At 41.5% G+C, this 26674-nt stretch overlaps 1 protein-coding gene across 50 annotated transcripts in view; it reads left to right on the top strand.

The window, feature by feature from the left end:
- Positions 1–26674, top strand: part of LOC148360213 (protocadherin gamma-A4-like) — a 275781-nt gene that overhangs the window by 239001 nt on the left and 10106 nt on the right. For 43 of the 50 annotated variants that reach the window (XM_088343703.1, XM_088343709.1, XM_088343704.1 and 40 more), the window contains one exon: positions 25235–25293. In XM_088343703.1, the coding sequence (XP_088199829.1) occupies positions 25235–25293 (59 nt within the window). Of the gene's footprint in view, positions 1–873; positions 3594–5216; positions 7863–9521; positions 12217–17072; positions 19649–25234; positions 25294–26674 lie in introns of those variants that run through there. The other 7 variants (XM_088343687.1, XM_088343708.1, XM_088343685.1 and 4 more) reach the window with 7 other exon arrangements.

Genomic DNA, 26674 nt, shown 5'->3' with positions numbered 1-26674 from the left:
ACATAGTTAGTGTACATTTAACACATAGCACAAGACCATAATACTGTTGTGTTTTAATAGAAGTCAATAAATTCTAAACATCACTCGAACAAAGTTTGCTGCCCTAGAAATTGACATGAAATTGAAAGACTACGAGACAGCCAGTTGTTGTCTCAGAAAATGCCCGATTACATTACAAAGTAATAGAAAATAAATCAGCAACACAAGTATCGACGGAAACTTCAAATGAATGGACATGCTATTTGCACCCAGTAAAAATAGAACTTGTTAATTTGAACACTTGAGGTTTTGTGTAAATTTAATCTGTTTATTTTATACTCAAAAACGGTTAATGTTATGTTCTGCAATTTAGATAATTATCAACTAATTGCTTGACTTGTTCTTAATATGAGAACATTCTTGAATAAAAATAATAATTTTCACACGCAAAAAAATCTGCACCAGTTAAGTATTGCAGCCATTTTTTAAAAACTTTTTTCATTTTGTTAATGTCTTGTACCCTTCATAAACACATAATCCAGATGTATGGGGGTGAAATGCAATATTTTAAAAACAGTATAACGAGAAAATTATTTATTTTACCAAACTCTCAAATAAAAACACTTCTGGATAATTGAATATTCTTTTGACGTCTATCAATTATATTGAAGCAGTCATGCGACAATATGCACCAAAATAGGGGTTTTCATTTAGTTTGACATTTGTGTATATTTAGAATGTTTGCATATCTGGTAGATAACCATTTGTTTTTTATATATTTGAAGATGTATAGATAGAAAGTAAGTGTGTTATCCCTGCACACAAGCAGCAACGTGGGCCTTTTGGGAGGGGTGGGGAGCTGTGGAGAAGAGCATAGAGATCATGCCGCCTTCCCATTGGCCAAGCAGTGAACCAATAGGAAAGTAGTCTGTACAAAGCAATCTCCTCCCTGCCCCCACGGCAGCTTCATCTCACACATCGAATGAGCCGAGCTGCGGCACAAACAGAAAAGATTCAGTTGCTTTGCTGTTTTTTTGCAACGTTAGTATGGATTTAAATTGTTAATTTTGCTCAAATGTCTTGAGTTGTGACTTGTGGAATTATCCCTCATTTCTATGGATGGCAGAATGCCTTGCAGAGGATTTTTTTGAGGATGCTGTTCATCTAAATGAGCAAGGATGACAAAGACAAAAGGATGTCGGCACTGGAGATGGCAGGTTTTTTTGTGGCATTTTCTAATATGGAGTACAGTGAATGCCCAGACTCGTTTCAGCATCCCAGAGGAGCTCAAGCAAGGTTCAGTTGTGGGGAGTTTAGCCAAAGATTTGTCTTTGGGGCTGTCTGACATTTCTAAACGCAAGCTGCGCGTGGCTGCAGAGGCTGGAAAAGAGTTTTTCAGCGTGGACGCGGGGAAGGGAGAGCTGCTGGTCAGCGACAGAATAGACAGAGAGGCTTTGTGCGGACAAAGCACCAGCTGTGTGCTCCCCCTGCAGGTTGTGCTAGAAAATCCCTTGCAATTGCATCGATTAGAGGTGGAAATCAGAGATATTAACGATAATTCTCCTCAGTTTCATACAAATGAACTCTTATTAAAAATAGCAGAATCAGCTGCAGTAGGTACTCGTTTCATTTTGGAAAACGCCGAAGATTTTGATGTTGGAAGTAATTCTTTACATACGTACAATTTGGCTAAAAATGACTGTTTCACGTTGAAAGCAAAAGAGGTTGAGGATGGTAAACTAGTACCCGAGTTAATATTAGAAAAGCCACTAGATCGGGAGAAGAAATCCTCTCATCACCTCTTGTTGACTGCTTTAGACGGAGGAAAACCAGTCAGGTCTGGCACTGCTCAAATTATTGTAACAGTACTTGATAACAATGACAATTTCCCCGTTTTTGACAAAAATCTCTATAAAGCATCTTTACAAGAGAATGTGGCAAAAGACACATTTATTCTCAAATTGATAGCAACTGATGCGGACGAAGGACAAAACGGAGAGGTTGAATATTTTTTTAGCACACGCACAGCTGCAACCGTTTTGTCTGTGTTTGAATTAAATCAAAAAACGGGGGAATTATTTTTGAAAGGAGAATTAGACTATGAAAAAGTCATATCTTATAAATTTGAAGTGACAGCAAAAGACAAAGGGTTACCTGAAATGGAGAGCCACTGCAGAGTCCAGATTGACGTAACTGATATTAATGATAACGCTCCTGAAATTATTCTCACCTCGGAACCACAGCCGGTTCCTGAGGACGCACCAAGTGGATCTGTTGTGGCTCTGCTGACATCACGTGATGCAGATTCTGGTAATAATAGCAAAGTCACATTGCAGCTGCCGAAAGGTTCCCCCTTTATTCTTAAACCGTCCTTTTCTAATAATTATGCGTTGGTCACTAGAGGAAGTTTAGATCGAGAGAATGTTTCTGAGTATAATATAGAGATAACTGCCACTGATGCAGGAGTTCCTCCTCTTTCTAGTAAGAAAATGATAGCTGTTAGCATCACTGATGTGAACGACAACCCTCCGGTGTTCTCTCAGAAATTGTATAGTGCTTTTTTAAAAGAAAACAGCGCGCCAGGCTCAATTCTGTACTCTGTGTCGGCTAGTGACCCGGATGTCGGTGAAAATGCCAAAGTGTCTTATTCTATTGTAGCTTCCAAAGCACAGGATGCGTCGACGGCATCATATGTATACGTGAACGCGGGTAATGGAAGCATTTATAGCACACACTCATTGGACTACGAGAAGGTGAAAGTGTTGGAGGTGAGGGTAGAAGCCAAGGACCAGGGCTCTCCATCCTTGTCTAGCCAGGCCACCGTGCAGGTTTTCATACTGGACCTAAATGACAACGCCCCCGTCATCATCTCCCCCTCTACCCACGCTGCCTCCCACATGAGGGTGCCACGCTGGGCCAAGGCGGGCCACCTGCTCTCCAAGGTGACAGCCGTGGATGCCGATTCGGGCCACAATGCCTGGATCTCCTACAAGGTGGCAGAGGCCACCGATGCCTCTCTCTTTACGCTGGCCCCACACACGGGGGAGCTGAGGACGAAACGTGCTGTGTCCGAGCACGATGACTCCTCTCAGAGGCTGATCGTGGTGGTCGAAGACCATGGCCAGCCAGTCCAGTCCGCCACTGTCACACTATCCGTCCTGCTGGAGGAGCACCGCAGTGCCAGCGAGTCCCCCTCTGAGCTTAGGCGACATGCTACCGAGCCCGAAAAAATAGGTGGCAGGATGGCACTTTATCTCATCCTGGCGCTGGCTTCTGTGTCTGTGCTTGCTCTACTCACCATGCTGGTGCTGGCTGTAAAATGTGTGAAGGGAGGAACTGGACCCGCTTGCTGCGTCAGGCGGAATCTTCAAGATAAGAAACTTAATCGGAACTTACACATTCAGCTCAACACGGACGGACCCATCAAGTACGTCGAGGTTCTGGGAGGAGACGTCATGTCTCAGAGTCACTCCTTCCGCTCCTGCATGTCCCCCATGTCAGAGTACAGCGATCTCACGCTAGTCAAGCCCAGCAGCACTACCGACTTTAAGGAGGTCATCAGCGTCCTGGACGCTTCCTTGCCCGACAGCACTTGGACCTTTGAGAGCCAGCAGGTAAGCATTACTTTTATCAGCATTCAGGGAAATTTTCCAGGGCGTTTCTTACAGTTTGCATTCAACAACAAGTGGTTCAGTGTTTTTTGCTTACAGTTGTTGATTGTTTTTTCAATACACACCAACATTCAACGACTCATGTTCACTCGCTGCATACCTTTTTAAACTTTGTTTTTAGGACATGAAATACATTTTCTAATTTAATTAAAAACGTAAGTCTGATGCCTTTCAGTAATAATACTGAAACAATTCAGCTTTGTGCTTGGTGGACAGTGACTTGGGAGTTCATGTGCTTATGATCAAAAGCTTGGGTGGGGGTGTAATACCTTTTTGGGAGGGAGGTGGTTTGAATGAGTTTACCGAGTGTTTCTTGATCAGTTGCTTTAGTATCTATCTCGTATTAAATTTATGGGTTTTATTTTATTAGGAGGTGTACGAATGATTCAAAGTTGTCTTTTTTAAGTTTAAAAAAACTGATGAATTCAATTGGAATTCAAGATATGATGACCATTTCAGAAGATTATCATCACAGAAACATCGCGATCAATCTGAAACGATATACTTGAAAAATAAACCCGGTTCCCCTACAATGTCTCCTGGGTGTCAACTCATGATACAATTCCTTGCAAATATGGTGTAGTTATATTGACAAAAGTCCAGTGAATCAACTGCGTAAAATATTACTCCACCCCATGATAATTCTGAAAGATATAAAAAATACGCCTAAAGGCCTTCCTGCAATGTTTAGCGAGCTTTGTTATATGACTGTTTGGCTTCATAACTTCCCTTAAATATAAACGGATTTTGATGTAATTTGACAAGGTACTAGGTTAGGCTTCAAGCTATTGTCTCACCTGTTTTCCAGCTAAGATGCCCATGCTTCACTCTTGATTTAAAAAAATTAATCGGGCGAGAATGAAGACCTTCAATTTCTTTGTGTTCCAACTTAAATTACTCAACGTTAGTAGCACTTGCAATGATAATTTCAATTTGGGACAAAACCTCAGAGTGTTACCTTTGAAAAGAGACCAAAACTGTCCATATTCTATAAACAAGGACAGCATTTCATTTACTTTGGGTACGTCTTGGAATGGGATTATAGCCAAATTTTAAAGGAACGGTAAAGGATTACCCTGTATTATTCAAAGACACGCAATTCAGTAATACAAGGGTGAAATGCAAACATTTAACCCCAGTGTGATGATAACAATCATTATTTTACCGAACCAATAAATAAAAACACGTCAGGAGGGTTGAGTTTTCTTTTTATATCTATCAGCTGTATTCAAAATATTGAAGCAACATAACAGCAATGTGACAAAATGCACTAAAATGTGTTTTTAATTTACATTCAGTTTGACATATGTGAATATTTAGAATAGTATTTGTATATTTGGTAGTTTACCAATATTTTTATTTATTTAAATAAGCATAGAGAGAAAATAGGTGTCTTATCTCTGCACACAAGCAGCAATGTGGGGCTTTCGGGAGGGGCAGGGAGCTGTGCCACTAAAAGCGCATCGAGATCAACTGCCTTCCCATTGGCAGGTGCAAGCCGAGCAGTGAACCAATAGGAGAGCAGGCTGAACAAAGCAATCTCGCCCCTGCCCCCATTACAGCTTCATCTCACACATTGAATGAGTCGAGCTGCGGCACAGACGGAAAGGATTTTATTGTCTGCTGTTTTTGCAACATTAGAAAATTATTTAAATTGATCATTCTCTTGAAATGGCTTGAGTCTGGATTGTGGAATTATCCCTTGCTCGTATGGATGACCAAATGCTTTGAAAAGGATTTCATTGAGGAAGTTGTTGGTCTAAAGGAGTAAGGATGAAAAAGACAAAAGGAAGTCGGCACTGGCGATGGATGATTCTCTTGTTGCATTTTTTATTGTGGATTGCAGCCACAGATGCCCAGACTCGTTACAGCATCCCAGAGGAGCTCAAGCAAGGATCTGTTGTGGGGAATTTAGCCAAAGATTTGTCTTTGGGGTTGTCTGAGATTTCTGAGCGCAAGCTGCACGTGGCTGTGGAGGCTGGGAAGCAGTTTTTCAGCGTTGACGCGGGGAAAGGCGAGCTGCTGGTCAGCGACAGAATAGACAGAGAGGCTTTGTGCGCACAGAGCGCCAGCTGCGTGCTCCCTCTGCAGGTCGTGCTAGAAAATCCCTTGCAACTGTATCGATTAGAAGTCGAAATAAAAGACGTAAATGATAATTCTCCTAGTTTCCTCAAAAGTGAACATGTGATAGAAATAGCCGAATCTACTGTTGTAGGTGTAAACTTCCCCCTGCAGTCAGCTGAGGACCCTGATGTAGGGATTAACACCGTCAAGACATATACACTCAGCAAAAATGAATGTTGTGCATTAAAAGTTAGAAACATCAATAATGGAAGAAAGATGCCAGAATTGGTTTTGAATACATCTTTGGATCGTGAGAAAAACGCGATGCATAATTTAATTCTCACTGCAGTGGATGGTGGCAATCCTGCTAAATCCGGGACTTCAAAAATTCGAATAAATGTTCTTGATGTAAATGACAATGTCCCTTCATTTGATAAAAAAATATATAAAATATCAGTCCAAGAAAACAGCCCAAATGGCACTTTTGTTGTTGCAACCAAAGCTAAAGACATAGACAACGGCCCAAATGCTGAAATTGAGTACTCGCTTGGTATACACACACCACCATCAGTGCTGGAATTGTTTGATATCAACCCTGTTACTGGAGATATATTGATAAAAAATAATTTGGACAGTGAAACACAGTCCTCTTATCAATTTGACATTAGTGCAAAAGATAAAGGCGTGCCAAGAATGGAGGGTCATTGCAGCGTGCAGGTTGATGTATTAGATGTAAATGACAATGCACCCGAAATTATATTAACATCTAAACCTAGTATGGTACCTGAGGACTCTTCAATTGGGACAGTTGTTGCTTTGCTGAGTGTACGTGACCCTGACTCTGGCAAAAATAGTGAAGTGACGTTGAATCTTCCCAAAGCTTATCCTTTTACTCTTAAGCCATCCTTCTCAAATAATTACGCGCTCGTCACAAATGGAGTTTTAGACCGAGAGAATGTGTCTGAGTATAACATTGAGATAACAGCCACCGATGCAGGATCTCCTCCACTTTCTAGTAAGAAAATGATAGCTGTAAGAATCAGTGATGTAAATGACAACCCTCCAGTGTTCACTCAGAAATCATATAATGTGTTTTTGAAAGAAAACAGTGCTCCAGGGTTAATTCTGTACACAGTCTCTGCAAGAGATCCGGACGCAGGCGAAAACGCCAAAGTGTCTTACTCAATCCTAGCCTCGAAAGCGCAAGATGCGTCAGCGGCGTCATACGTGTATGTAAACGCAGGGAACGGAAGCATCTATAGCACACATTCGTTGGACTACGAGAAAGTCAAAGTGTTGGAAGTGCAGGTGGAGGCAAAAGACCAGGGCTCTCCGTCCCTGTGCAGCCAGGCCAGCGTGCAGGTCTTCATCCTGGACCAAAACGACAACGCCCCTGCCATCATCTCCCCCTCCCCTCACACCGCCTCCCACCTGAGGCTACCCCGCCAGGCCAAGGCAGGCCACCTGCTCGCCAAGGTAACGGCCGTGGACGCCGACTCGGGCCACAATGCCTGGATCTCTTACAAGGTTGTGGAGGCCACTGACGCCTCTCTCTTCACGCTGGCCCTGCACACGGGAGAGCTGAGGACTAAACGTGCCATGTCCGAGCACGACGACTCCTCTCAGCGTTTAATCCTGGAAGTCAAGGACCAAGGCCAGCCGGCCCAGTCCACCACCGTCACGCTGTCCGTCCTGCTCGAAGAGCACCACGGCACCGGCGAGCCGACCTCGGAGCTCAGACGCCACGCGGCCGGGCCTGGTAAGAAAGACGACAGGATGGCCCTCTATCTTATCTTGGCGCTGGCTTCTGTCTCGGTGCTGGCTCTGCTCACCATGCTAGTCCTGGTAGTTAAGTGTGTTAAGGGCGAAACCGGACCTGCTTGCTGCATCAGGCAGCATCCCCTAGACAAAAACCTCAACCGGAACCTGCACATTCAGCTCAACACGGACGGACCCATCAAGTATGTGGAGGTTCTGGGAGGTGACGTCATGTCTCAGAGTCACTCCTTCCGCTCCTGCATGTCCCCCATGTCCGAGTACAGCGATCTTACGCTGGTCAAGCCCAGCAGCACCACTGACTTCAAGGATGTCATCAGCGTCCTGGACGCTTCCTTGCCAGACAGCACTTGGACCTTTGAGAGTCAGCAGGTGAGGCAAATACATATTTTTGAACTGAAGGACAAGTTAGAGCATTCCTAACCAGCTAGGGGACCTTGGGGTTGGGTGCCCGCCTGGGAAGCCTTAGGGGTTGGAATTGGGGGGCTTGGTCACCTAATGACTAAAAATCGGAAAAGATCCAGAAAAATCAGCTTTCAACTTTCAATTTATTTAAATGTTTTACGGTTTTTACTCGTCTTGTGATCATTTCTTTGATCAGTGCTTGTTAGTTCATACAGGATAACTAATCAGAGAGTATATAGCAAATATTCTTCTCGTACTCGGCGAGTTCAGTCTTTGGATACAGAGCAACACATTGATATTTGTCTGTAAAAATTCAATTGTGGTATTATGTTTTCACCGCCCCCCCCCAACACAATTAGGCACCATAACAGTAGCTTTTTAGAACATTTTTAACAATGCAATCTATTTATAAACCTTGGATGACCAGAGATGCATACAAGTTTTTTTTTCCTTATGATTATATGGATACTACTTCATTTAAGCAAGGACAGGTTCAACAAAATAACAACAAATAACTATCAACTTCTTGTGTATTTATTTGTTTTTAATGCATTTTTTTAAAGTAATCCCATGATGAGTATGCAGATTTTTTTTTGAGTGAAAGGTTGACGCTTTTATACCATACATCTTTTTGCATATTTTTACAAAAAAGCTTGTATCTTTTCTGAAAACATGGCTAAACAACAAAACGGAAAAAAACACAAGCACAACGTGTTGTACGTGTTTGAAAGGAAGTAGGAAGAAGCAAATGCGTATTAAATCCTGCTTATTAAATCATGTTGTTATATAGTTTTTCTGATTAATGTGGTATAAGCTAGCCTTTTTTTCACTAATAAACATATATATAATCTTAATTGAATTTAATAAATAAAAATAGGCTTTGCCAGTGAAATAGCAAAGTAGAGAGTTAGCTACTTTAAGTATAGGCCGAACGAAGCCTCCTTTGTTAAAGACAATTGATAATATTTATTAAAAAAAAGTTCAGGAAGCAGATGACTGGGTCTTAAATGCGTTATTCACTCTTTTTATTACATTTTTAATAGTGATGTTGAGCAAACAATTACTATTAACTACACATGAACTCAAAGGATCCACTAGCAGGCACATAGATGACGAAGAAAGTGCTTGACTAAATTAAAAAGGTCTTCACAAATATCGCAGTGAAGTAGCCATTTTGCAAACTTTGTTTTTTTTTTTAAAAACTTGTAGATTTTTTTGTTTTGTGATGCCAATAGGGAAACATAATTCAGCAAAATCAAAGTCATGAGACCTCTTATTATTTTACTTAACAACTCTAAAATAACCTCTGCATAGTTTGAGTCTTATTTTGATATTTATCAGTTTTATTTGAATATTTGAAACAACATCATAATAATGTGACATATTGCATCAAATGGGGGTTTTAATTTACATTGATATTTGTGTATATTTAGCCTGATACTTGTGTGTTGGATAAATTTCCCCTATGTTTCATATTCAAATGAGTATAGATGGGAAGATATTTATTTCTGCACACAAGCAGCAATGGGAAGCTTTCAGGAGGGGCGGGGATCTGTGTCTTTCAAAACGCATAGAGATCAGCTGTCTTCCCATTGGCTTGTGCAAGCCTAGCAGTGAACCAATAGGAAAGTGTGCTGTACAAAGCAATCTCGTCCCTGCCCCCGCGGCAGCTTCATCTCACACGTCGAATGAGCCAAGCTGCGGTACGGACAGAAAGGATTCAGTTGCTTTGCTTTTTTTTGCAACGTTAAAAGATATTTCAATGGATACTTTTTCTCAGATGGCTTGAGTTGTGTATTGTGGAACTATTTTTTTATTTTGTATAAATGACTAAATGCCTTGAAGAGGATTTTCTTGAGGATGTTGTTGGTCTAAAGGAGCAAGGATGACAAAGACAAAAGGATGTCGGCACTGGAGATGGCAGGTTCTTTTGTGGCATTTTCTAATGTGGAGTACAGTGAATACCCAGACTCGTTTCAGCATCCCAGAGGAGCTCAAGCAAGGTTCGGTTGTGGGGAATTTAGCCAAAGATTTGTCTTTGGGGCTGTCTGAGATATCTGAACGCAAGCTGCGCGTGGCTGCAGAGGCTGGAAAACAGTTTTTCAGCGTGGACGCGGGGAAGGGAGAGCTGCTGGTCAGCGACAGAATAGACAGAGAGGCTTTGTGCGCACAAAGCGCCAGCTGTGTGCTCCCCCTGCAGGTTGTGCTCGAAAATCCCTTGCAATTGCATCGATTAGAGGTGGAAATCACAGATATTAACGATAATTCTCCTCAGTTTCATACGAATGAACTCTCATTAAAAATAGCAGAATTTGCTTTAGTAGGGACTCGTTTTCCCCTAGAAAATGCAGAGGATTTAGATGTTGGAAGTAATTCCCTAAAGACGTATACTTTGGCTAAAAATGACTGTTTCACATTGAAAGTAAAAGAGGTTGAGGATGGTAAACTTGTACCCGAGTTAGTGTTGGAAAAGCCACTCGATCGGGAGAGGAAATCCTCTCATCAGCTCTTGTTGACTGCTTTAGACGGAGGAAATCCAGTCAGGTCTGGCACTGCTCAAATCAAAGTAACAGTGCTTGACATAAATGACAATTTTCCCGTTTTTGAAAAAAACCTCTATAAAACATCATTACAAGAGAATGTGGCAAAAGACACATTTATTCTCAAATTGATAGCAACTGATCTGGATGAAGGACAAAACGGAGAGGTTGAATACTTTTTTAGCACACGCACAGCTACAACTGTTTTGTCTGTGTTTGAATTAAATCCAAAAACAGGGGAATTATTTTCAAAAGGAGAATTAGATTATGAAAAAGTCATATCTTACAAATTTGAAGTGACAGCAAAAGACAAAGGGTTACCTGAAATGGAGAGCCACTGCAGAGTCCAGATTGATGTAACTGATATTAATGATAATGCTCCTGAAATTATTCTCACCTCGGAACCACAGCCGGTTCCTGAGGACGCACCAAGTGGATCTGTTGTGGCTCTGTTGACATCACGTGATGCAGATTCCGGTAATAATAGCAAAGTCACATTGCAGCTTCCGAAAGGTTCCCCATTTATTCTTAAACCGTCCTTTTCCAATAATTATGCGTTGGTCACTAGTGGAAGTTTAGATCGAGAGAATGTCTCTGAGTATAATATAGATATAACCGCCACTGATGCAGGAGTTCCTCCTCTTTCTAGTAAGAAAATGATAGCTGTTAGCATCACTGATGTGAACGACAACCCTCCGGTGTTCTCTCAGAAATTGTATAGTGCTTTTTTAAAAGAGAACAGCGCACCAGGCTCAATTCTGTACTCTGTGTCGGCTAGTGACCCGGATGTCGGTGAAAATGCCAAATTGTCCTATTCTATTGTAGCTTCCAAAGCTCAGGATGGGTCGGCAGCATCATATGTATACGTAAACGCGGGTAATGGAAGCATTTATAGTACACACTCATTGGACTACGAGAAGGTAAAAGTGTTAGAGGTGCGGGTGGAGGCCAAGGACCAGGGCTCCCCGTCGCTCCGCAGTCAGGCCAGCGTGCAGGTCTTCATCGTGGACCAGAACGACAACGCCCCCGCCATCGTTTTCCCCTCCCAGCACACTGCCTCCCACCTGAGGCTACCCCGTCAAGCCAAGCCGGGCCACCTGCTTACCAAGGTGACGGCTGTGGACGCCGACTCGGGTCACAATGCCTGGATCTCCTACAAAGTGGCGGAGGCCACTGACTCCTCTCTCTTCACGCTGGCCCCGCACACAGGGGAGCTTAGGACCAAACGTGCCGTGTCCGAGCACGACGACTCCTCTCAGAGGCTGATCGTGGAGGTCAAGGACCACGGCCAGCCAGCCCAGTCCGCCACAGTCACGCTGTCTTTTCTGCTTGAGGAGCACCTTGGCGCCGGCGAGCCCACCTCTGAGCTCAGACACCACGCAGCCGAGCCTAGCAAAAAAGGCAGCATGATAGCGCTCTATCTCATCCTGGCATTGGCGTCCGTGTCTGTTTTGGCTCTGCTCACCATGCTAGTACTGGCAATCAAGTGTGTGAAGGGCGGAATTGGACCTGCCTGCTGTGTCCGACGGCTTCCTCATGACAAGAAATCCAACCGGGACTTGCACATTCAGCTCAACACGGACGGACCCATCAAGTATGTGGAGGTTCTTGGAGGAGACGTCATGTCTCAGAGTCACTCCTTCCGCTCCTACATGTCCCCTGTGTCCGAGTACAGTGATTTCACGCTAGTCAAGCCCAGCAGCACCACAGATTTTAAGGAGGTCATCAGTGTCATGGACGCTTCCTTGCCAGACAGCACTTGGACCTTTGAGAGTCAGCAGGTGAGCAGAATCAGGAGACAGAATTAATACTTTCTAATTTGATTATTTGACATATGAAATTCCAGAAAGTTTTCGAAGTCCAATGTATCTTTTTTATCATGGAATATTCTGTTCAACCCCCAAAAAGGGCTTATTTCTTGTCCGTTTCGCCATGAGTGTTTCAGCACCATGTCTATGGACAGTGACAGTGACCGGAGTGGAGGCCACATGCAAACTTTTTTTCCAGTTTTATTTTACATTTATTGACTCAAAATGATGGATTGTTGTACCACTTGATGAAATATTTTTTCCATTTGTTTAGTTAAAACAATTGGGTTTTCATACAGGTTATACCAGTCATGTAGAATTGCAGTGGTAAAAAAATGATAGGCATTTTATAACACTTTATTTTCTTCTGTGAAACTAGACTTCTTCAAATCTGACAATTGTATTTTTTCGAAGTCCTTAAAAAACGCTCTGAAAAAAAACTTTTTTTTTAATTTAAAAAAAATTTCAATTGAGCCATTGTTTATAGACATCTCTTTTAAACGTACTTTATTTAAAAAATATTTTTTTTTTCTTTTATCTTTTTTTGTTCTGACTATAATCATTTCATAGATTCATTATTACTTACGGTTTCCCCTTCTCTGTTGATAGCAGATGAGCTGTGTGCTTGTATGTTGGTGCGTAAATGCAACCCCAGGAGCGTTTCTGATTGGCTGAGCGCTAGAACGCTGTGCACCAATAGCAGGCAGAACTGTACAAAGAGATCTTCTCCCTCCCCCACATGTCAGAGCAAGAAAACCACAAAGCTCAGTGTAGAGAGGAGAGGATGCACGTAGAATTTTTTAGACCTCTCCCTTCCATGTTCATGTCGACCTGGAATGGATTTTGTGCTCGAAATTTGGATTTTGTTCTTCCGGGTTGTTTTTGACCGGATGGGATTTGATGTATTTTACTAAGATGAGGATGAAAAAGACAAAAGGATGGCAGGTTCTTTTATGGCATTTTCTATTGTGGACTACAGTGGATGCTCAGACTCGTTACAACATCCCAGAGGAGCTGAAAAAAGGATCAGTGGTGGGGAATTTAGCCAAAGATTTGTCTTTGGGGCTTGCTGAGATTTCTGAGCGCAAGCTGCGCGTGGCTGCGGAGGCTGGGAAGCAGTTTTTCAGCGTGGACGTGGGGAAGGGCGAGTTGCTGGTCAGCGACAGAATAGACAGAGAGGCTTTGTGCGGACAAAGCACCAGCTGCGTGCTCCCCCTGCAGGTCGTTGTGGAGGATCCGTTACAGTTGCATAGGATTGAGGTGGAAATACGAGATATTAATGATAATGCCCCCGGTTTTATTTCTAAGGAGCAATCTTTAAAATTAGCAGAATCTGCTGCAGTAGGGACACGTTTTCCTTTGAAGAGTGCATCAGACCCTGACGTGGGAAGCAACTCAATTAAATCATACTCTCTTAGTAAAAATGATTGTTGCTCTCTTAAAATAAAAGAAATAGAGGGTGGGAAACGAGTCCCTGAGTTAGTACTAGACAAACCTCTGGACAGAGAGAAGATAGCTGTTTATAGAATTGTATTGACAGCAATAGATGGGGGCAATCCAGCAAAATCAGGCACTTCAGAAATAACTATTAATGTACTCGACATCAATGATAATTTTCCTGTCTTTGAGAAAAACCTGTACAAAGTTACAGTGAGTGAAAAAGGCTTAAAGGGGACTGTCATAATAAGACCAAAAGCAACGGATGCAGATGCAGATTTAAATGGTGAAATTGGATTCTCATTTGGTTCTGCAACTACAGATTCTGTGTTGTCTTCATTTGATATAAATCCCACTACCGGTGAAATTTCCTTAAAAGGAGAACTAGATTACGAAACCACTAAGTCATATGACATCGACATCACAGCCAAAGATAAAGGCAGCCCCGAAATGGAAGGTCACTGTCGTGTGCAGGTTGATGTGATGGACTTTAACGATAACCCCCCTGAAATTATCCTCACATCCCAGCCAAAACCTGTTCGTGAAGATGCGCCCAGTGGGACCGTTGTGGCCCTCATTAGCGCTCGGGATCTTGACTCGGGTAATAACGGCAATGTGACATTACACCTCAAAAAAGACGCTCCTTTTGAGTTGAAAAGTTCGTTTTCCAATAGTTATGCGCTAGTTACGAGTGGAGGTTTAGATCGAGAGAGTGTGTCAGAGTACAATATTGAGATAACAGCTACTGATTCAGGATCTCCGCCGCTTTCTAGTAAGAAAATGATAGCTGTTAGCATCAGTGATGTTAACGATAACCCTCCGGTGTTCTCTCAGAAATCATATAATGTATTTTTAAAAGAGAATAGTGCGCCAGGTTCGATTCTGTACTCCGTGTCAGCAATTGACCCGGACGCTGGCGAAAATGCCAAAGTGTCCTACTCGATTGTAGCCTCCAAAGCGCAGGATCAATCAGCGGCGTCATATGTGTACGTAAACGCAGGGAACGGAAGCATCTATAGCACACACTCGTTGGACTACGAAAGGGTGAAAGTGTTGGAGGTGCAGGTGGAGGCCAAGGACCAGGGCTCTCCGCCCCTGCGCAGCCAGGCCACCATGCATGTCTTCATCCTGGACCAGAATGACAATGCTCCCACGGTCATCTCCCCCTCTCCCCACGCTGCCTCCCACCTCAGGCTATCCCGCTGGGCCAAGGCAGGCCACTTACTCACCAAGGTGACAGCCGTGGATGCAGACTCGGGCCATAACGCCTGGATCGCCTACAAAGTGATGGAGGCAACCGATGTCTCTCTCTTCACGCTGGCGCCACACACGGGTGAACTGAGGACAAAACGCGCCGTGTCAGAGCACGACGACTCCTCTCAGAGGCTGATCCTGGAGGTCAAGGACCATGGCCAGCCGGCTCAGTCCGCAACTGTCACGCTGTCTGTCCTGCTGGAGGAGCACCACGGTGCCGACGAGCTCGCCTCCGAACTCCGACGCCACGCGGCCGAGCCCAGCAAGAAAAGCGACAGAATGGCGCTCTATCTCATCCTGGCATTGGCGTCCGTGTCAGTGCTGGCTCTGCTCACCATGCTAGTACTGGCGGTCAAGTGTGTCAAGGGCGGAACCGGACCCGCTTGCTGCGTCAGGCGGGATTCCCAAGACAAAAAACACAACCGGAACCTGCACATTCAGCTCAACACGGACGGACCCATCAAGTATGTGGAGGTTCTGGGAGGAGACGTCATGTCTCAGAGTCACTCCTTCCGCTCCTACATGTCCCCCATGTCAGAGTACAGCGATCTCACGCTAGTCAAGCCCAGCAGCACCACCGATTTTAAGGAGGTCATCAGCGTCATGGACGCTTCCTTGCCCGACAGCACTTGGACTTTTGAGAGCCAGCAGGTAAGCAGATGAGGATAGGATTTGTGACTGGCACCGACAGGCATTGTTTCTATTCCAAAGCTAGTTTAAAGAAAAACAGTACTTTGGGACAGAGTGATTGCCTTTTTTTTAATTTGTTCATCACATACAAGCTAGGTTACAATTATTTCAAAATCAACTATTTTAATAAACGATTGAAAAACGGAAAGAAAAAAAGTTGATGGAAATAAGGCAGATTCGATCTTGGTCCCGTCCTCTCGACAGTCCACTTCTCACATTAACCAGTTATTATAACAATTATTAATTTAAGTGACCCCTTCAAAAATGACAAATTAATACTACTTGTTTGAAATCAGCAGTATCGTGTTATGATTGTAGTTGATACTTAGTCAGATTTTTATAGCTAATTATCATTTTTGCTTAATTTGTTCCTGGTTTCATGCGCCCTCTGTTGCCTAATTTATATTTCCTGTAAATCCTTTTCTAATGAATAGAAAAGGTACGAGTGTTTTGTTGCTTTTCGCAGTTTTGTGATCTTAGCTTGTTTGTATATGGCACTGCCTTTTTGCCAGAAACATACTGTGTGTTCCTTGCCTTAGTTTAGCTTGTGGGATGATTAAAGGGACACTGTAACAACCATTCAGTGTCGCAGTATTGTGTAGTGCGACTAAAAACGAGTGCTAAAAAGCACAAGGGGGATACTGAGACTCAATGTGACCAAACTGCACCATTTTTACTTTTTTCTTTCCAGACTTTCACGAAGTTTTGTTTTTTTCTGGGGTATCCTTTCGCGCATCATGGCAGACAATCATGTCAGTTTCCACTAGGTGAGCATCATGTAAAATATAGTAGTTCAGTAGTGATTTTTAAATGCATATTTATATCTTAGTTTATTTATTTTGCCTATTATTCAAATCACTATTTTATTAAATGAATTAAGATTTTACCATTCAGAGGCTCTAAATAATACACAATATCATTTTAAGTATGGAACTTTTGAACAAAGCGTGGCATACATCCTAATTTTAAAGGAAAACGTGTCTTGGAATAGAAAACATTATACAAAACCTCTCTGGAAAATACAATAAGTTTATTTAAATGTATTTCCTGTGAAGCCTTTTCCTATTTATAGAAAAGGTACGAGTGTTGTGTTGCTTTTTGGGACCGTTTGTGAGTTTGGCTAGTTAGTATATGGCGCCGTCTTTTGGCCAGAAATATACTCACAACTTTTGCTTTTCCTGCATTACCTGCATCACGTGAATGCGTCTTGGTTGTTTTTAATATATACATTTTAGATCAAAAATATGTATTCGTTTAGTGTGTGTCTTTTCGAAAGAAGTTCATAGAAAAGAGAGTTTAGAAAAAAACAAGTTTATCATGTACATTTGGGTAAGTGAGTGAGACTTTTGTGTGTGCGCGCTCCAAAAGAGGGGAGAGTCCTGAGCGTACTCGCCCCACCCACGAGTGGGGGAAGGCGGGGAGAGAGCCAAGTTGGACAGAGGGAGAAAAAAAAGTTCCGTTTTCGGCCCAGTTTCCTCGTGGACCGTCATGATCGCGTCAGAAAGTCCCGTCAAGCGGCCGCACGCGCTACCGAACCGGACGCACTCGCCTTAAAAATGGACACCGATCGGTGAAAGTTGGACCGAACTTTTTTTCTCTGGGGAAAATGGATCCAAGGGGGCTCTGTTGCCTCCTGGCCTGTCTCGCCACCGCCTCCGCCCAGCTCAGCTACTCCGTTTCGGAGGAGCTCAGCCCGGGATCCATCGTAGGCAACATCGCCAAAGATTTGGGCCTGAGCCCCCAGAGGATCGTCCAAAGGGGGCTGCGGGTGGTCTCCGAATCGGACACGGAGTATTTCGAAGTCCGGCCAGCGACCGGGGATTTAGTCATCAAACAGAAAATGGACCGGGAGCAGATGTGTGAGTCGAGCGCTTCCTGCGCGCTGCACCTTCAGATTATTTTGTCGGAACCGTTAGAGATCCAACGCGTGGTGGTGGAGGTGTTGGATGTAAACGACAACGCGCCGAAATTCTCCACCAGTAGCGTTTCTTTGGAGGTATCGGAAGCCGCTGCGATTGGTACAAAGTTCCGTTTGGAGAGTGCGCACGACCCGGACGTGGGCGCCAACTCTTTACGCACGTACCACCTCGAGCAAAATGACTTTTTTGTTCTCAACCTGGAGACGAAAAGCGACGGGAGCAAGTTCCCGGAGCTGGTTGTGGACAAACTATTAGACCGGGAAGCGAAGGACAACTTTGAGTTGCTGCTCACGGCCGTGGATGGCGGACAACCGCAGAAATCCGGATCCACGCAGCTGCTAATAAAAGTTCTGGACTTGAACGACAACGCGCCTGTTTTTGATGAACCGGTTAAGAAAGTCCGCTTGATGGAGAATGTCGCACTTGGCACTTTAGTCACCGAATTAAACGCCACGGACGCGGATTCGGGTCGTAATGGAGAAATCACTTTTATGTTTAGTAAATACACGCCAGAGCGCGTGGGGAAACTTTTCACCGTGGACGCGAAAAGTGGGGAAATCCGCGTGAACGGAGAGGTAGATTATGAGAAAGCCACGTCGTACCATTTTACGATCCAAGCCCGAGACGGGGGCTCCCCCGCCATGGAGGGATCCTGTAACGTCATCGTCGACGTCACAGATGTCAATGACAACGCACCGGAAGTCACTTTGACGTCACTAACCAGCCCTATATCAGAAGACTCCTCCCCCGAAACTGTGATCGCCCTTATCAGTGCTCGGGATTTGGACTCCGGCAAAAATGGAGAGGTGAGTCTGAGCATCTCACCTGGTCTTCCGTTCAAGCTTAACTCAGCGGTCGGGACCCACTATAGCCTGACCACGGCGGGGGCGCTGGACCGCGAGGTCCAATCAGAATACAAGGTGGTCATCCGAGCTTCTGACGGGGGTTCACCCCCCTTGTCGTCGCAAACCTCCTTCGTGGTAAAGCTCTCCGATGTCAACGACAACGCTCCCACCTTTTCCCAAGACTCGTACTCGGTGGACATCCTGGAGAATAACCCCCCTAGTTCACCCATCACCTCTGTCACGGCGACGGACCAGGACCTGGGGGACAACGCCCGCATCACCTACTCCATCCTGCCGAGTAAGGTCCACAACTCCCCCGTCTCCTCATACGTCTACATCAACCCGGAAACTGGACAGATCTTCAGCATGCGGTCTCTGGACCATGAGCAGATTAAAGCTTTCCAGATCCAGGTCCAAGCCCGGGATGCTGGCCTCCCCCCTAGGACCACCAACGTTACCGTCCACGTTTTTGTAGTGGACGCCAACGACAACGCCCCGGCGGTGGTGTATCCGGCCGGGGCCCACGACAAAGTCTTGGAGCTCAGCGTTCCTCCATCAGCTGGGCCTGGGTACCTTATCGAGAAGCTAGTAGGCGTGGACGCCGATAGCGGGCACAACGCCTGGTTGTTTTATTCCATTGCGCCCGGACCCCACGCCGGAACTTTCCGGATCGGGCCGCACTCGGGCGACCTCCGCACCACCCGTAAATGGGCTGAGGAGGACTCTGGCTCTTTGTACAACTTCGCCGTAGTTATCCAGGACAACGGCGAGCCGCCAAAATCCTGCCGGATTAACGTCACCGTTACCGTGGAAGAAAAAGGCGTGGCGGATCCCCCCACCGGACCTCGCCACACCCCACTCTCCCCCCGCGGTGGGATGGGGGACATCACATTGTACCTCATCATCTCATTAGCCTGCGTTTCGGGCGTGTCCTTCATCACGTTCGCCGTCCTGGTGGGACGATGCTTACGCCGGGGCAGCGCCGGAGAGTCGGATTGCTGCGACTGTTGCTTCGGCAACCAGCGCGCCAACCGCTACCACCAGCGGCCGGGCAAGGACCTGCACCTGCAGCTCAACACGGACGGGCCGATACGTTATATGGAGGTGGTGGGAGGCCCCCAGGACCCCCACACCCGCACTTACCGGCCGTGCTATTCCACTATCTCCAGCAGGAGCGATTTTGTCTTTATGAAGACACCAATCATGAGTCACAACAACACGCTCAATACTACGCTCAGCCGGAAGCACCTTGTCAACGAGGTGAGGACATCATGGTCCACTCGATGGGGGGACAGGTCTTAATCCTTAGCTACAATTTAAGAAACATTCCTTTAAAAAAACGTATTTGCACGATCCATTATATTCAAAACATTTAGCCTCTACAACATAAAAATAGCTGAACAGAGGTTGCAGTACATTTCAAACAAGAGAGGGGGCAGCCATGAGTAAAAAAGGGTCCAATACTACAATGCAAGTAAGCTTGTTAAAGCTATAAATGAAGGGCTAGGCAATAAATCGAATGAATTTGATTCAATATTTTTTGATCTCTAAAAACAAATGTGTTGTTCCATCATAAAAACTACCCTTGTCTTCAGCACGATAGGCTGACTTTTATCGATTTCTGTGTCGAAGTGGCTACATTAGTAAAACAACATTTGTATTATTTTCTAACCGTAAAACTTGTGTCATCCTTTTTTTACATTGGCAAGTTATTACTTTATGCGGGAAACGGCCATTATATTCTCTTCTGGCAACTAGTGTCATATTCTGGAGTATTTTAATTCTAAAAAAACAACCATATATTTATTAAATAACTATTATCCCCCTGAAAACAATGATGATTTCTAGAACGGTTTCCTCTTCTTCTATTATGTGAAAAGGAATTCTAGCTGAAAACTAGCGCCTTTTTATCCTGAAAACAAGCATACTTCGCTTATTTTTCTACAACAAAAATAAGTGATTCCTTTCCTATGATTGTTTTTTTCTTCTACTATACTGAAAATAAGTGTCTTATGCTGGAAATGAGTGAGGTTTTCTTTTACTTGGATAGCTTTCTTTGTTGAAGTAGTTACAGTTGAAAAGTACATTTTTGTATCATGTTATAGTTTATTGTTGACAAGTAACATTTTCTTCACTTATGCTGAAAAACGTCTTCATGTTCTCTTGCACCGGCTATAAGCATATTCTTCTCTTAAGCTTATTTGTTTTCTATTTTATCTTTTTTTACACAAAACAAGAATTGTCTTCTATGCTTATTTACTCTACTATTACTATACTGAAAACAAGTGTCTTCTTCTATACTGAAAACTAGCTTGGTCTTCTTTTACATGGAAAGCTAGTGTTTATCGCTTTCTTTGTTGAAAAGTAGCTTCTTTTTAAATCATAAAAACAAGAGTCTTCTTCTTTAGGTTGGCAAGTAACATTTTCCTCTTTTGCGCTGAAAACCGGCATCATGTTTGTCTATGGTGGCAGCAAATGTCTTTCTTTATTGTAAAAACTAGCGTATTTTTGTTTTCCGCTAAAGATTACCATGTATTTATTCAATTTCCATTTCATTACCCCAAAACAAATATAATTTTCTATAATTCTTCTTCACTGCTAAACTAAAAACAAGTGACTCCTTCTGTGCTAAGAATTAGCACAGAGTGCTAGTGTTCAGTGAAGTTTTTCGTGCTGAAAAAACTGCAGTATGTATGAACACGCATTACTCATTCCTATCTTATCTCTAAATGTTAGTAGCTATAATAAATCAAAATGAATATACAAACGCTGATGTAGCAAAGGGGAAGCTACACCAGGCAGTTGCAGGGTCAGCTAGCGTGACATTCTACTTCCTGTTGTCTGCTAATGAACCTCTGTTGTGGCTTCTTTTATCAAAATGGCGGAAAAATCACATGTGTGATTCGTCCTTGAACTAAACAAACAGAATGTTCTTTCTGCTTTTTCCATTGTCTCATCTTTTTACCATTCTTTTTCTGTATTTGATTAGCGTAGCCCGAGGTCTTTTGTTAGCAAAAGGAGAAGGAAAAAAAGTGCTTCCTTTAATGCTTTGACACCATCATGTTAGCGCGCTTGCTAAGTGTGTTGGTCCCTGGTAATTTTAGAAAGCGGCCGTGAGCGCCGGTGACTAATGTTCCTTCTCTTCCACTACGGACGTTCTTTTGAGATGTATGGCTTGCTAGTTTTAGCGCCGTATTTCAAAATAAATTTTCATTAGTTTATTTTGAAACTAGACTGAAAACAATTGAATGTAATAAAGATTTCCAAGAGGAAAAATGATAAAAAGACCATCAGGTTAAACGGCAGAAAAGAACGCAGTGCTTAGAGACTGGCCTATGTTGTAATAATAGTGCGATAATCGCGAATGTGACATAATAGTGCTTCAAAACAATAGTGCAATGGAAAAAGAGTGCAATAACATTTGTCAGCAGCAGTTGAAAAAAACAATATAATTCACAAGGTATATATTTTCATTTTCTTGCTATAATTATTTAGCAGCAGCAAAAAAAGAAGAGTAAAAAACAAAAAGTCGCAAAATTTTGTGCGCCTCTTTAGGGTGGTGATGGCCCTGGGGAAGAAGCTGTCTCTGAGCCAGTGTAGTATTCATAAATACACTCACCACACTTATACTAGTCTGACAAAAATACTAACCTTTCTCGGCTTATTTTGAAAGGGAACAAACCTCAAATTGTCTTTATAATCATGTGTACATAGAATTCTGATGAATTTTGCTTTCATGGGATTAAGCTAGTAATAAAACAACCTGATTTTGGTCCACTTATAGGGCAGCCTTTTGAAACAAACAAGCAAAAAAACTATAAAAGGTGTTCTACCAACGGAAAATGTAAGTTGTCATTGGTTTTTAATCAACTGAATTTTATATTTTTCCAATTAATTTAGCTTTTTTTGAACTAAGCTTTAAAAAGGGGTCTTGTCTGTTGATTTTTCCCATTTTAACTGAGATTATTGCTTTAAAAAATAATAGTTTTATTGAATAAGGTATACAAATCGAAATAAAATCTTAAAATAATATTTTCTCTATTTTAAATAGGGTTATTTTTATTTACAAAATAGTATTTTAAATCAATCTTTAATAGAAAATGAAACTTATTTTCTATTTTAAATACGATTATTTTCATTTAAAAATATTACAACTCAATAAGAAATTCATAAATCAAATCACAATAAAAAGATGATAATGTAAATATAAATTAAAATATCAAATCAACCATATTTCAAATTTTCCTATTATACTGTGTTTTAAATAGTTTATTTAAATTAAAACTAAGCTTTTCCAAGTGGGAAATACAGCACACATTTTATTTTGCAGATTTTTAGGACCATTTTCAAATGTTATAAGAAAACGATAACAATAATACTGAAAATAAATCTTAAAGTGATATTTTTAAAAAGGCAATGTTTAGATTCTATTTTTTTTAGTCAAGGGTACTTGAAATGACCACAATCATCTGCCAATGGGGTAAAATGTATGTTTTTAGTATTTATTTCAATTTCCACATCATTATTATTTGTCAAGAAAATACGTGAGTTCACGTTTCCCTTATATAATCCTGGCTAATATTTTCATATTCCTCGTTTGTTTCCGCGCAGGCTAGTCAAGTTGTTATGCAAATACAGAACATTTTCCCATCTAACTGGCTCAGGCAACTCCAGGAGAATGTCCTCAGGGTTTTTTTTTTCGGTTACCTGCTTGTGTTTGTTTATTAAAATGGAACACAAAGTCTTTTTTCCAGTTACCGTATGTGTCAGCAGCAATTGACGGGAATTCTATTTTAGCAGTTGAACAGTACTTCTTGCACAATCCCCCAAATATTTTCACATTTTATTTTAGCAAGACAGATGTTCGCCAGATGCTGGCTAGACAACTCGGATGGGTCAGAGTTTGTTTATGTAACTTGAAGATGTGGCAGATTGCAGACCAAAAAAAGGGTTCCGAGCCAGTTCGGGAGGTCAGATTTCCACTCTGGGAGGGTGTCTGGTCACACAGAGGGGGCTTCGTTCACAAAAGATAACAGTAGGGATGCACCTAATTTTTGCACCCTAAATTTCAATACTGAAACAGACCAAAAATCCCTTTTCTGTTTCGTCTAGAAGAAGAAATAAAAGAGAAAAAAGGTTTATGAAAGAACGATTGTGTATTGGCAGAACTTCAAAGGTGAAGCGAGCCAGTCGAAGCTGGCTTTCAGTTGGGGAGGAGTTTATTTCTTTTTTTTTGCACCCAAGAACAATAGAGATGGGGGTTAAAATGGGAACGCAGCCCAGCTTTTAACAACACTTTCTCAGAATTTCGTGTCTTTCTCTGCTTTGAAGTTTTTGTTAGCGACAAGCCAGACCTTATTTAGATGCTAGCATTACAGAGCTAATTTATGACCATTTCAATTCGCAAACATGTAAAACTTGGTCTGCGTCATTCCAAATGTTAGCCCCAATGTCGATTGGCTGGCACTAAGCTATTCTTTTTTCATTTTGCTCAAAATTAGTTTTAGAAAAAGTAAGTCCAAAAAAGAAGAAAATACAATTTATTAATTTCATGTATTCTTTTTCTTTTTTTTTCCTTGATTCTTGAAATAAATAAGCAAAATTATAAAAAATAAGTACATTTTAAGTATCCTTTTTTACTAAAAAAACTCCAAAAGTAATTACTGACTCACTGTACTCCAAATAGTAAGTTAAAAAAGGTTTATTTTCCCAAAAAGTATTCTGAAAAAAATGCTCCCTTTATTTTACAGTTGATGAATAAAAAAATCAAGAATTCCCTTTTTCCTTAACCAAGTCTTCAAAAAAAGCAAAATAATGAAAAGTAAATACATTTTAAATAGTCCTTATTTTACAAAAAAAAATACTTAATACTCAAAACAGTAATAATATTTTTATTTTGTGTTATGTATTAATACACTTTTTACAAGAAATGAGTACGTTGAGAAAATAAAGGCTAATTTATTTAGTCATATTGTAATAGGATAATCAATTAAACTTATTTGTATTCCCCAAATGGCGTTAAAATCATATTTAAAATCCGCTACCGTAAAAACGAATGATCATACGGCTTATTTGATATTTATTTTCCGAACCAAACTTTGCGTTTTTATGCGCTGAAAGCACAAAAATGTTTCCGTTTGGATCATTTGCTTTGGTCTGGTCCTGTCTGACCCTCTTCCTGCCATACTGTACTAAGTCAAATAATATCTCAGATGAATTAAATCCATTTTACAACACTTTCTTAACCAAACTTTTCATAGTGTGCTCAGAAAGCATAACCACTCTTTCGTTTGGATCGATTGCTTTTGTCTGGTTAATGAATGGCCCCCACATGTCATACAATAGTAAGTCAAATAATATTCAATTGATGTACTTATACATATGCTTATTTTACAATTATTTCCTAACTGAGTAGCTTTTCGTAGCTGGTGTTATGTTTGGATCGTTTGCTTTGGTCTGGATACTGCATCTTTTTGTGCTACACTTCTTTTTATTTCTTTTTTTGGGCTTCCACGTACCATACAGGGGTAAGAAGAACTGAATTAATTATACGGAGAATTATTTTCCTTATCACACAACATTCTCCTAGTCAAATAGTTTTTCCTAGTTTCTTTTCTATTTGGATCGTTTGCTTTGGTCTGGATAAAGCATCTTTTTGTGCTACGCTTTTTTTTTAGGTTTTCCTGCAAAACTGCCAAGATTTTTGAACACACACACGCATACCAACAGTTGTGTCAGCCACAAAAAAAATAAAAATAAAATAGAAACACACCAAATCCCGTCCCAACCCACATCGAGTTTGTCAATTCCGAACCAGGCGACTCATTGTATTTCTTCTCTTTTCAGCAAAAGCCCCCCAACAATGACTGGCGCTTTAACCAGGGACCTAGACCGGGACCCAGTGGGTGAGTACATGCACATTCCTCACACAAGAATACATACAGGACTATGTAATTACAATGTTATTACACATTTATTGCAATAATCTAACACACATAAGGCAGTCTCCTCAGCGATGCTCTCTAAAATGGCTGCCGCAGCCTCCCGACCCCCTCCCCTCGCGTTCCCTTTCTGTTTGCAAGCTTGAGCCAATGGAGGAGGGGGCCCGTACAGTTTTTTTCTCCACAAGAGACGTGTGTTTCTAATCAAGTCGACTCCACGAGAGAATTCGGGGTCCGGAATCTGCATTTTTGCTGCAGAGTTAGTTATTTTAACGCCAGCTGGGGGAAAGAAATAGGTCAGGAGGGTTTTTCTTGGAAAAATCCACTATTGAGCTGGGGGTAGAAGCGGGTACAAGATAAAACCATTGAAAGAAATTCCCCTTTGTTTTTAAGACAGCTATTATGAATTTGATCAGGGGTTTTGTACACGAATAAAAAGTATGTATTTAAAAAATAACCCAATAAATGGCGATCTTTCAGGGATTTTTTTCTCGTTTTATGTTTTGTTGGGGGTATATATTTTTGGAATCTATTTTTCTATTACAAATATTAAAACCAAGCAAGATTTTATTTGACATTTTTCACCAAATTAAGTAAAAATCAAATAGAACATTAATTTGGTCAAATTTTGATTATTGGTTATATTATTTAATTATGTTATTATTACTATATTATTTCCAATATTTTTTCGTTTTTAGGTCATAGAAAATGTAAAAAAAAAAACGTTTTAAAGAAAATTTTCAGCTTTTATGACAAAAAACAACCTTGAAATTAATATTTTTGTATAGCAAGATATTTTGGGACATTTTCCAATTTTAATATATAAACGATATATAAAAATATGAACATATTAATAAATAAATATTAGTTTTAATTAATTAAATTTTACAAGTTCCTATTTTTTTTTAAAATTATCCCTTTTGTTTTTAGTCCAAATAATAATACAAATCTTTAAAATGAGCATCATTAACTGCCAGTGTGAACAGATTTTTTTAAATTCAATTTTGTCATCATGTTTTCCCCATTTTATTTATAAATTAAATAGTTTGTAATGAAATAAGATAAAAATAAATAAAATAAGAAATAGAAAAAAAAGAAAAATATAATTCATAATTCTGATTCCTCCTTATTCTTTAAGAAACATGAATTCATGTGAAAAAATATACAGACAATATCTTTTTCTTGGAAGTAGTTCTCGTTTTCCACAATTTTTCTTCGTTCAAATGAAAAAAAAATCCTTCAAATAAAGTTGAAGTCTTAATTGTCAATGATAACATGAAAGCAATCAAAATGATTAGGCATGGAACTCTTGGATGAACATGTCTTAAAAGACTTCAAAGAGAAA

This window comes from Urocampus carinirostris, chromosome 9 (assembly GCF_059441175.1).
Source record: "Urocampus carinirostris isolate Australia breed hairy pipefish chromosome 9, RoL_Ucar_1.0, whole genome shotgun sequence".
Lineage (NCBI taxonomy): Eukaryota > Metazoa > Chordata > Actinopteri > Syngnathiformes > Syngnathidae > Urocampus > Urocampus carinirostris.
This window is presented reverse-complemented; position numbering and strand designations above follow the sequence as displayed.